This window comes from Pelodiscus sinensis, chromosome 7 (genome assembly GCF_052426305.1).
Source record: "Pelodiscus sinensis isolate ZL-2025 chromosome 7, ASM5242630v1, whole genome shotgun sequence".
Lineage (NCBI taxonomy): Eukaryota > Metazoa > Chordata > Testudines > Trionychidae > Pelodiscus > Pelodiscus sinensis.
Genome location: NC_143058.1, coordinates 59,862,325 through 59,874,729, shown reverse-complemented (window position 1 = coordinate 59,874,729; position 12,405 = coordinate 59,862,325). Strand labels below are relative to the sequence as shown.

At 42.5% G+C, this 12,405-nt stretch overlaps 2 protein-coding genes across 5 annotated transcripts in view; both read left to right on the top strand.

The window, feature by feature from the left end:
* Positions 1-2,356, top strand: part of ACADL (acyl-CoA dehydrogenase long chain) — a 31,925-nt gene extending 29,569 nt beyond the window's left edge. The window contains exon 11 of the mRNA XM_075933926.2: positions 1,524-2,356. Within this exon, the coding sequence (XP_075790041.2) occupies positions 1,524-1,617 (94 nt within the window). The 3' untranslated portion in view covers positions 1,618-2,356. The remainder of the gene's footprint in view (positions 1-1,523) is intronic.
* A 1,332-nt stretch (positions 2,357-3,688) lies between these two features.
* The window catches only part of KANSL1L (KAT8 regulatory NSL complex subunit 1 like), a 106,895-nt gene continuing 98,178 nt past the window's right edge, over positions 3,689-12,405 (top strand). For 3 of the 4 annotated variants that reach the window (XR_012905316.2, XM_075933925.2, XM_075933923.2), the window contains exons 1-3: positions 3,689-3,845; positions 10,281-10,521; positions 10,631-11,751. Coding sequence is in view for 3 of the 4 variants with exons in the window: in XM_075933925.2 (XP_075790040.2) it covers positions 10,661-11,751 (1,091 nt within the window). In the remaining variant the exon portion in view is untranslated. The remainder of the gene's footprint in view (positions 3,846-10,280; positions 10,522-10,630; positions 11,752-12,405) is intronic. The other variant, XM_075933924.2, reaches the window with a different exon arrangement.

Sequence of the window (12,405 nt, the reverse complement as noted above, 5' to 3'; positions counted from 1 at the left end):
TCTCAGCAGACACCTCTGCTTGAGAATAAAGGACTGAGGGAAGTGAGGTGTGGGAGAATAAAACTGAGCTCTGGAGAAATGTTTGGCTAGAGTTTCCCCTACAATATGTACCAGTTCCGACTTGCATACAAATTCGACTTAAGAACAAACCTACAGTCCCTATCTTGTACGTAACCTGGGGACTGCCTGTACAGGGAAAAATTTGAACCCAAAATGACCAGTTGGGACAGTTCCCCCGAGATTTATATGGTTTCAAATGTAAACATGTTCCTACCCTTTGAGACTTGGCATAGGCAAGCAGCAAACGTTACTTGGGACTTATAAATCAAAATAAGGTATGTTATGCACCAGGAGATTGCAAGATAGCAGGAGATAACTTTTGTGTCAGACATATTTCCAAAATTAATGCTGTGTGTTCCAGAGTTTCTCTGCCTCCTGGACTAACTGCAAATAAAGTGGATTAAATCCATGGCCCCGCTATAGGAGATGTGCGGGGGGAGGGGAGAGAGCGAAGCACCTGAACCCTAGCAGAAGTTGAGGGGGGCCCACAGTTGCATAGGGACCCATAATTTGTAAGGATGGCCCTGCACTGTGGGGCATGAGGGTCAGCAGGAAAGAGAGGGGAAAACCCTCACCAGTACCAGCACGGGAACCTTACCTGTGGACAGTAGCAGACAACATTCAGAGCCCCTCCCCCACTCCCTTACTGGGGCAGCTGCCCTCCTATGGTCACTCTGCAGTATGGCTGTCCCCTGCCTTTGCTGCCCCCAGTAGTCGCTCAGCAGTACAGCTGTCCTCTGATCAGCCCCCTCCCTTTCCATGTTATGGAAAACAGTCCCATTCTAAGCACTTTTCATTGTCTTGCCACAACCAAACCCTGATCTTACTTTAAGATAAGAGGAAGCTGCATACCAAATTTGGTGGTCCTAGCTCTTATTTAAGAGGAGTTCTCGAACAAATGGACTCAGACAGATGGACAGATGTATGTGTCTAAAATAGAGACAGACAGGAGGATTTACCCGGTATTGCTTGGGTCCTTAACTCAAATAATTTTTTTCTTCATTTAAATCATTGTTCTGGGATAGGTCTGGGAATGAGGAGTTCAGTGTGCAGACTGACCTGGGGGGAGAGGCAACCCCAGTTCTCTCTGACTGCAGCAGCCTGGGGCCAGGTGAAAAGTGCCTGTCCATGGCTGCTGCAGAGGGCCCAGCTGGGGGATAGACAGACACACTGACAAACTCTCTTAACTATGTAGTATATTTGATAACCAGATGTCATTGTCAAATGATCACAACCTGAGCAACTCAGGATAATGCCCATTATGATTTCCCTATTGCTCCCCCCCCCAAATAAAATATCCTGAAAGAGGCATCTGAGTTCTTACTACAGACAGATCATACTTGAATTATGCTGGATCTTTAAAGAGAGATTTTTCCCATTTCATCCTTGTGGCACATATGGTGGGGTTTTTTTTAAGTACCTCTTTAAACCACTCAATCTTTCATTCTCTCTCTCTTTTTCAGAGCTTTTGTGGATTCTCGTGTCCAGCCAATCTATGGTGGAACTAATGAAATAATGAAAGAGCTTATTGCTAGAGATATTGTGACTGACAAGTAGACATCTGGCTACACTGAAGACTGTCACAAATAATATGATATTAAATCAGTCATCAGAATGCAAGTAGAAGAAAGATGTAATGTGTTTTACTGTGGGAAAGGAAACATGGTTTGTACCTGTGGTGTCTAATGTTAAATGAAGATTATTAATTTGTAATGCTTTCTTTCCTGTTGGGAAACATTTGGATTGTCCTCTGGACAAATTCACAAAAGTTTTAGAGGTAAGAAGATCTGTTTATATGTAATGGTAGTGAAAAGCTATGAGCACCGTGGAATGTTACAATTAACTTGAAATCTTTGAAATAATGTCATATGAAATCCAGTCCTAACTGGTCAGAATTAAAGACAATCAAATTGTCAAAGAATCCACTTTCTTCCTAGAAAGTAAACAGCTGGGGTGTTTTTAAAAAAAAAAAAAAAAGCAAAAAAAACACACCAAAACTACATTTTTGGACCTACAGTGTTAAATGTAACTGTAGAACTTGGATGTATCATGAACTCAGTGCCACCTCTGTTTAATAATTTATCTGTGAGAGAATGTAATTGATTTTCCTCTGATGATTACTAGAGTTTATGCATTCATGAATGATAAGAACAAATGGATAAGTGCCTTTTTATTTTTGATCTTCATAATGAATTACAAAAATATAATAAGCTTTACAATGAAATGCAATTTGCCTTATTGCAATATGTTCTTACTTTGTATAAATAAGCTTAATAAAAACATTAATTACAAAATAGCAATTTTCTGCATTACTTGAAAAATCAGAAATCAAATACTATCAAGTAACTATTTGGAAGAGCATGTGCATCCATATTTTGGTTTGTAAGAAACTGCACATTTTAGTTCAGAGTAACACATCTTCGATGTTAATCTGCAGGAACACCTCTATAAAAGGCTGGTTGGCCAATTCTTAGTAAATGTGCAATCATTGGCTGGAGGTTTAGTATCTGGGGTTGCATCTACACTGCACCCTTAGCTCGAAATAAGCTGTGCAATTTGAGCAATGCAAATTGTGTAGCTTATTTCAAGTCCATTTCAAAACAGGTTATTTAAAAATTTGGCACTGTCTACACAGTGACAAATTTCAAAATAGAGCGCTATTCTGAAACATCCCTTAATCCTTGTGGAATGAGGTTTACAGGGACATTGGCATAGCGAGCCCATTATATTTTGAAATAACGGGCTTGCTTAAAAGACATGGAATAGCTATTTCAGGATACCAGAAGCATCTCAAAATAGTGCCACTGTCTAGACATACCCTGAGTATGCTGCTAATAAAAGTTTTTACTGCTTTTAATATTTGCTTTGAAGTAGCCTAATTACACAACTAGAATTGTGGTTTTTTGCTAAGCCAAATGTGTAATTAGTGATTTGACTACCACGCACTTGCAAATCTGTTGTCTTTTAGAAGTAAGTTGTTAGCTGTCACACTATAATGCTAAGTTTATGGTTTAAAGAGACATTGCCCAAGTGATATCCTTCCTGGGAGTTTCAGCAGAGAAGCCCAGAACTGAGTGGAGACTGATCAACCCACTTATTTTAGAGGTGTATTTATATCAGGATTGAAAAGCTTTGGAGCAGTAAAAAAAAAAAAAGTTCGATGCTTCTGCTGGTGCTAACATTGTTTGGATGAACAGATACCAGTCTGTATGCCTGTCACAATCATTAAATTAAGTTCTACAAGTGCTAAATTCATCCAAAACTATAAAGGCGTTGGACTAAAGACTTGTCCAAATGGATACACGTGTACCTTATTCTTCTCCTCTTGTGCAGTGTATGTTTGCCTTTGCAATGGGGGCATATTGGAAGTTTATAAGGCTGCATCCGTGCCTATCTAGATGAATGTAGGAGTCCTTAGCTGAGTTTGCACTTGCTCGCTAATGTTTTGCACTAGTTCTAGCACGGTGCTGGGCTGCATTTCTGGGCTGCTGCTTCGCTCCCGCCTCCCAGGAGTGGAGAAACACAGCTGGCAAATTCTTACGGGCGGGGCTGGGAGAGGGTAGGAATGAAGCGGGCCTCTAGGGCACGCCAGTCCCCCTCCGTTTTGCATAACTCCGCCCACCGCGGTCGCGGATTGGCCAGCTCTCCCGAGGCCTCGGCTGCGGCCCCGCCCGCCGCCTGGAGTTGGGCGCTGACTGTTAAACAGCGGCAAAGCGGCGCAGGCAGCCCGGGCGGGAGGCGGTGCCGCCGCTGAGGGGGACCCGAAGAGCGGAGCCACGGGGCAGGCAAGTGAGCGGGGGGCCGGGCCGGGCACGCTCGCGGATCCCCCGCCGGCCGCTTGGCAGCAGCTGCGCGAGGCGGTTGGTTCCCGCGGCCGCGCCACCCCCTTCGCGCTCAGCGAAACGGCTGGAGCGGACGAGGGGAGTGCAGGGGGCGGGGCCTATGGGCAGGGGGCGGGGCACATTCCAGCGGCCTCCGGGCCGCTCCCGCGCGGCTCAGGCCCCGCCCCCTCCCTCAGGGGCTGGAGACGTGTCCGCCGCGGGGGACTAGGGGGCTGTGCCCGGCCGGGACCAATCAAAAGAGCCTGTGAGCGCCGGCGGGGCGGGGCCTGTCTGCTCTAGAGAGCAACGGCGCCCTCGTCTCTCCCCCCCCCCGCGGGGAGCGCGCGCCGGGCTGCCCCCTCTCTCCACGGCCTGTGGGGGGCGCCGCGCGGCTTGCGGGTCCCGTCAGAAGCGGGTTCGCGGCCGCCCCTCCCCCCTCGGGTCTGGAAAGCTCCGCGCGGCTGGGGGGGGGGGTCACTTGAACGAGATAATCCAGGGAATGCAGAAAGGGGGCTGATGTAATCTCCCTGAAAGGGATACTGTGCAGGGAAATCACACTTCCACATGGAGACTCGACTGTCCTTAGTCTGGGTGATGCCTCAGAGGAACATTTTATAAAACTTCTTCAGACACAGTTTGGTTCAAAGGAATAATCAAAATAATCACCTACAGGGTTTGTTTTGGGGGTTTTTTTGAACTTGCACTGTAGTTCGAAGTAATACATCTATTTATATTAGAGACACATGTCCAATAAGTAGAGAGCCTTGAGTAGGCCATGTAATACAACCCTGGCTAATTTTAACACTATAGTTTCATTGTAGCCCATTATATTGAGTCTTTTGTTAAATCATATTAGGACATTAAGTATTAGGGATATAAGAGGTTAACTGGTTAACTTATAATCATGCTTACTGGTTTCTGTTTAATGATTAAATTCTGATTGTGGTCCTGCCTACCAATTCTACAGCTGGGGTCCCTTAGGGTTGTCATGTAGCTGCCAGCTAGGGTCCATTGCAGTTGCTGGCCCTGTGGCTAGGGCCCCAGGTGCGCAGCCGGCAGCCAGGACCCCACCTGCAGTGGGATCCCTGCTGGCCACAGAGCCCCAGGTATGGGGCTGGCAGCCGGGACCCCACATGGACATAGATCCTGGTAGTGGCAAAGCCTGAGGCATGGGATTAGCAGCTGGGATCTCGCATGTGCCGAGATGCTGGTGGTGGCAGAGCCTCAGTTGCATGGCCAGCAGCGGGACCCCAGGCATGGGGGCACCCATCCCGCACCTTTCCCTTCATATCTCTAGGTCCCAGGTAACTGTGTAACTGATAGAATTTTGATCAGTTACACGGTTACTGTTTTTACATTTTTTTACATCCTTATTAAGGTTAGAACACCTGAGCTAATTGATAGAGTGGTGTTACACTTTGAATTGAGGTAGCAGATGATGTGGGATTCAGTATCATTGAGGAACAAGGGGAAAATTTTCTCAGAGAGTTATCGATTTATCATAAATTAATAGTAAAAAGATCCAGTTGAAATATGTCCTTTTTGTTGTTTTGTGTAATTATAGCAGTGTGGGTGGTCTGTTTATGAACTGAGTTTCCTTTGTGTTCAAAGAAAGATCGCTGTAGGTGTATGTTTTCAAAGATGAGTAATACATGATTTATAACTGCTGGCGCGTACATAATGCTCGAGTACTCAGCTCCTGCTGTACTGCACAGTAAGAGCTGTGAAACACAGAGGTGACCTCTTGTCTTGTTTTTCAGAGCTACTAATAGAACAAAATTATAACATGTTTACATATTCATAGTAAGTTACTGTGCTGCTTCTGAACCAAAAACAAAAGCTGCTGACTTGAATTATATCTTTTCTTTTAGATTGGTGTACAGTCCCAAGTGACTAAGTATGGACTGTTCTTTGCCCTTCATAACCTTATCCAGGGCATCCTGTTGGGACCAACATCTTTTCAGTCAGGATTACTGCAAACCCCTACTCCTGAAAGGAGTCCCTTTGATTAAGTGTATGAATAGTGGAGGAACAGTTCTTAAAGAATAGTAATAGAAATGTAGCCGTGTTAGTCTAGTGTAGCTGAAGCAAAATGCAGGACAATGTAGCACTTTAAAGACTAACAAGATGGTTTATTAGATGATGAGCTTTCGTGGGCCAGACCCACTTCCTCAGATCAAATAGTGGAAGAAAATAGTCACAACCATATATACCAAAGGATACAATTTAAAAAAAATGAACACATATGAAAAGGACAAATCATATTTCAGAACAGGAGGGGGACGCGGGGGGGGGGGGAAGGAAGGTAAGTGTCTGTGAATTAATTATATTAGGGGTGGGGAGTTCTTAAAGAGACACTATAAAGTTGAATTCTAGTAATTCCTAACATATAAAATGTGGTTTTGGCCTGAGGCATGCAAGCTTTTGTTTTTACAATCTCATTTTCCTATTTTTAAATGCCGTCTTGTTTTTTAAATGCTAACTCATGTAGAAAGAAAGTGTGTAAGTTTCTATACATGAAGTACTGCCAATTCAAAAAACAAATAAACTGAAAACAGTATGTTTCTCTAATCTTTTTTTTTATAATAACTTAAAGTGTTACTTGTAAATAAGGTAGGTATAAAAAAGAAAAAAGACACTGGGAAGACTATCGTGTCCCTTTAAACAGGCTGCTGTTTTGAGACTGAAAACTTAGAATTTGGGTTCCAAATATGGGAGGAAGGTTAGGAGTGCACAAATGATGTTTACAGGACTTCATTGTGAATATAAATATTGCTTTAATTTACAAAAAATCATCAAAACACTTCTGTTTCAAGGTTCTCCTGAAATGTAAAACAAAAGTCTCAGTACTATGTAAGTGCTTGAGAATCAGAAAGTGAATGTAGTTATAAACAAAAACGAAATTGACCAGTTTGTTTGCTTTATCTTTGTTCACTCAAAGTAAACAGTATCTTTCGCACATAAAAGTAAATGGATTTTAAAAAATTCTTTTTAAAAATAATGTACTTAAATTTTGAATGCATCTCTTTAAATACATTTGAAATAGAATCTCAAGGGAGAGGTTTACAGAGAAGAATCTCAAAGAGCGACGTCAGAAATGGTTTAGAAAAGTACAGGAATAAGAAAAAGACGGGGGGAGAAGATAGACAAAAGTGAGAGAGAAGTAGAAGATAAGTAGGGCTTGATGGGGTGAGGAGGAATTGAAGAACAGTATCTGGGAGGTTGGAGAATATTAGTGATCATTTAAATCGTTTTTTAAAATGTTGTTTTGTATGTGAGGTGCAAGGGTGTGGTCCAAAAGGAGTACTTATGCCGTGTGCAAAACCAAAATTCCTGGCTTACATCTTACCTTACTAGTGAGGATACACATTCTACTGTGAATATTCTACTTTGATCCTTGAAACAATGTTTTCCTCCCCTTCCTTTTCTCTTTTTTTAAAAATCAGATTCTCAATATTAAAACCCAACAGTTAAATAAAAGTTGAACTTCAGATAAATTAAAAATAATTCATTTGCCTGTTTATTAGCATTTTTATTGCTTCTAGTTTGGAAACGTAAAAGTCTTAGTGGAAAAATATCCTCATAAAGTCAATTGCTTTGACAAAAAAAGCTCTTTCCAGTGTAAGATTTCATCCTTTTCATAAACATAATATTACAGTACTGCTTCTTTGTGAGAAGCAAAGGGCTTGGCCATAGGTTTGTTTCCAGTGAGGGTGGAGTGAAATTATTTTTACTAATTGATGTCAGAATGCAAAAAAATACCCCAAACTTGTGAAAAGGAAAAATGGACCATTTTTGTACAGCTCAAGATACTTTTAATGAAGAATGTTTAGTCCCATGGATGATGCTTTGTTTCAGTCCTGTGTCACTTACAAGGCTGTCTTTGTTTTCAGAGCATGTTATGGAGGTATTACATAGTTAAGGTTGGAACTGTCCTGGTTTATAATTCTGAATCCACAAAAACAAAACAGATAACCTGAATGTTTTCTCCTGTGGCAGACAATCGTTTTGTAATGTGTAGAAAGGTTATTGGACAGGATGTTGATCAGATTTGACAGTTTGAAAAATTAGGAGATTTCTACTTTCAAAAAAGATTTTCTACCATTTTTAACATGTTGTAATTCAAGCAGCTTGCTTCAGGAACTCCAAATCTGGGGCTTTTTTAATTGCCTTCCCTCAGGAGTATTCCCTTTCACTAATTTCAGTTTTCAGTGGTTTTTTTCCCCCTCGAAACTAAGAAAAAATTGAAAATTGTATTTGTTGGAATTTAGGGAGCTTGCAGCCGAGTTGGAAGCATACATTGTTTAAAGGGACATAATCAGTTTCAAACACTACCATTTCTGTGTGGAAACATTTGTACTATATTGTTCTGAATAGCACTTTAAAATATAGAGGTATATATTTAATTTGTCTTTGGTTTTCAGTTTGTTTATTTTGTACATTTGGTTGCTCTTTGTATATACAGGCAGTCCCCGACTTACGCGGATCCGACTTATGTCGGATCCGCACTTATGAACGGGGCTTTCTCGCCCCGGAGCTCACAGGCAGTGGTCAGCCACCTCGAGCTCCGGGGCGAGAAAAGCTGCTCGCGGTGCCCCTGGTCTGCTGGGGACCGTCTCCAGCAAACCAGGGGCACCGGGAGCAAAGCGGTCCGGCCAGAGCAAAGCCTCAGAGGCGAGGCACCCCCCGCTGCCGCTTTGCTCCCTGTGTCCCTGGTCTGTTGGGCGGGGGCGCAGCTAGTGTGCCCCCCCCCCCAGCAGACCAGGCTTTTGTTGTGGACCCTGGGGCAGAGCAGCTGGGGTGCTACCGGTTGGTCCCGCAGCGCCGCTCTGGGCACTACTGGACCAACCCGGCAGCACCCCAACTGCTCTGCCCCAGGCATCCTGATTCAGCCGCTGCTGGTCAGTTTCAGCAGTAGCTGAATCAGGACTCCTGGGGCAGAGCAGCTGGGGTGCTGCTGGGTTGGTCCAGTAGCGCTGAGGAGCGGTGCTACTGGAGCAACCCAGCAGCACCCCAGCTGCTCTGCCCCAGACGTCCCCAAGTCAGCCATTGCTGAAACTGACCAGCGCTGACTACAGGAAGCCCGAGGCACAGTTGCTCTGCCCCGGGCTTCTTGGAATCAGCTGCTGATCAGTTTCAGCAGCAGCTGACTTGGGGTTCTTAAGTTGAATCTGTATGTAAGTGAGAACTGGCGGTCAGTGTCAGCAGTGGCTGAATCTGGACGCCAGTTCTGACTTACATACAGATTCAACTTAAGAACAAACCTACAGTCCCTATCTTGTACGTAACCCGGAGACTGCTTGTAGTCAGATTTCCTGCTGTTTCATATGAGTATTTCACAGCAGTGGAGGGGGATATTTATTTAGAAAAGGAGGATGTAATTATAAAATTGCACAAATTGGCAGGTTAGATTCAGGGGCTGGTATAGGAGCTGAACAACTTTAAGCTCTCAATATAAAATAAACTAGATTTCAGGTTGACCATATACTTTTAAGAAATCCTCTGCTGAGAGCTCAAAGAGTCTAATGTGGGCTTTAGTAAGCTTGTAAACTGCAGGAAGCATGATTTCTGCCTCTGCTTAACTTTTAGCAATTCCATCCATATCTTTTCCATGTATCAGTTATTTCACATTCCTGCCAGGGAAAAGGGAAAAAATTAACCCCCCAAATTAAAGGATATGCTTTGTTACAGTGGGCTTAATGTTGTAAAAACAAATTACTTTTAAATATTATGTTGTAGTTAAAAAGAAGAATGCTGTGGAATCACATCTCAGCCCTTCATTAAAAATGTTGACAAGTCTGGAGATTCAGGGCCCAAATCACAGTCTGGATTCTGATTCAGTGCATGTCCCAAGCATCTCCTTACAAAAGGACTCTGTTGAGCCCCAGCCAGGATTTATAGCCACCTTTCTCAGGGGAGGGCTTTGTTTGTAGTGTACTAACAATAGCTCTGCAGAATAGAACATCTCATTCTCCAAAGCTAAAGCTTGTATGCTAATATTTATTCATATGGTGATAGCGTCAATAGCCCTCTGAGCAGGGTCTCAATATGCAAGGCTGTGTACAATTCCAGAGAGCTTGCTGCCTAAGTACAAGAAGAAAGACAACAGGTGGAGACAGCAAAAAGATGGGAGGGAACACAAAGGAACAGTGAGATGATTATATGGCCCTTCAGATGTAAATTATGTGGCAAGACCCAAAACTTGAGAAGTGAGTTAGGCAATGGCTGTGGAACCCAATGGAACTGAAGAAAATAGGCAGGTTAGTGGAGAAGGCACCCATCCAATGGAACTCCTAAAATAAGGCAATAAACAAGGAATGCTACTTAATAGTCACCTTTTCAACAAATCTATTGCTTCCCATGGTTTTTTTTAACCTCCCTGCTACTGTCTTGTTTCAGCTTGCCCAAGACCTCATGCTGGCCATAGACTTTCTCCTCCTAATCAGCACAAGAGAGAATTCCTGCTCCTGTGAACATAAGCTGACCAGTTGGGCAGGTGCCTGCAGTGAAGAACTTCTGCTGGAAGGGAAAGCATTTTATTGCATTAGAAACAAGCCCTGCCTGACACTGAAAAGTTGATCTTGTTTGGTTCTTGGAATCCATTCAGGCCCTGTCAGTCAGATGAATTTGCATTAGTTAGGTAGGATTTAAATTATTTTTAAAAGAATTTTAAAATATGTCTGAAATGGTCTTTTATTTGTATATTGTATTTTAAAACAGACAATTTATATATCCCCTGTTATTTTCAGGTTTGCTGTAAATTACCTGCAATAGTTATAATGACACCAGCCCTCAGAGAGGCAGCAACAAAAGGTCATGGTATCCACTTGTCACCTTCTTTGTCCTCTAGAGCTATGGAGTCTGATACAACTTTGTGTATGGAAAATTCCAGAGCAGTCGAGGAGACGAAAAAAGAGGATTCCATCACACAGATTACTTGTTCAGTCTTAGGATTTCCCACTGCTGACCTCAACCTCTCTAATGATATCTTCAGTGTAAAACACTTTGGTTCCCCACAATCTACTAGACATTATCAATCTGTCTTATTAATGAGCACAAATTCTCCATTAAACCTAAAACCCACCAACAGTAAGCAAAGGAATTCAGAAGAGCACAGCTGCTCCAAGATGAGAAATCTACTACATAATGGTGCAACCACACAAATCACTCAGACTAATAATTCAGAATCAGAAAACCAGGTCAGAGGGGAAAATGTATCAGAGACCATGTCCCAAAGTTTGGCAGAAATGCAAAGACTGTTGGATTCAAATGTAACTGAAATCAGTAATATGGCGTTTCCAAAGTGTAAATGGTATCGGAAGAATGGCTTTTTGGATAAGGCTCTGCTAGTACACGGTGAGACAAAAAAAAGCAATGTATTGCATCAAGTTGAGCATGAGCCTTTGAAACCAGTCATGAGCTGCACACCCAGGAGTAAAGAGGAGGAGTTGAATGCTCACTTACTTGAGTATATCAGTAGGCAACAAGTTGTGCTCAGTCGAGCCAAAAGAGCTCGGAAACGTTTACAAATACTCCTGGCAAAGCATGTTGTCAAACACTGTGATCACCAGCTGAAATGCTTTGTGAAACATCAGCTCCAAAGAATGAAAGTTTTTCATGATCCAACCAGATTTTTGGACAGTAGCTCCCGTGGATGCACTGATATTAGGGAAGAAAACAGTACAACTAACTTGAAGAATAATAAAGACACACAGAATGGATTTAACATTGAACCTGGTGAAATGTGGGGTTTTGCACACTCTGCTACAGGCTTGCTATCTCATGTGGAGAAAGATCTGGACTCTGATGCCACTTGCAGTAGTTCAGATGAAGATCGTGATGAACAGACTGTCAGAAAAACTGTGGAAGGGTAAGTGTTAAACTATTGCTAGACGTTTGATGTATTCATTTAACAACTGTAACAAACCCAAAAGGGGCCTGGGCCTTCAAGTTCTTTTGCCTGTGAGTAGCATTAGTCTTACTGAAGTCAATTGGACTGTTCATGTGAGCAAGGTTTGGTAGAATGCAGCCCTCAATTTGTAATCCTATAAATCAAATATTAAGGGAACAATCATTTGATTAGGTTGTAGCATACAGAAAGCATTTCTATGATATGCCTATGGTATGGATAGATAGCATTGACAAGAGTGATAATTAAGCATTGTTCCAGAGTAACTTTAATGAGTTGAGAGATGTAAATGAGAACACATTTTTGGGATATGTTTTGTAACATCTAGATATTTTATGTTCTTTTGGATTAATAAGATTTAATTGGTTTTGACTACAGTGGATTTTTCAAGCCTTTAGTATTTAACAGTGCATTAGGGTACTCTCTCTGGTCTGGGGGTCAGTCAAGATGCCCACTTTTTGGAGAGTGTAAAATTTAAAAAAAAGTTATTGATTTAATCAGTTCGGTCAGTAGATATCTTTGTAAAATTGCCTTTTGAGTTTCTACAGATAGCAATAATGTCTCTTTTATTTACTGATACCTTTCCTATGGCATAGGGAGGAGATCAGAGTTCAG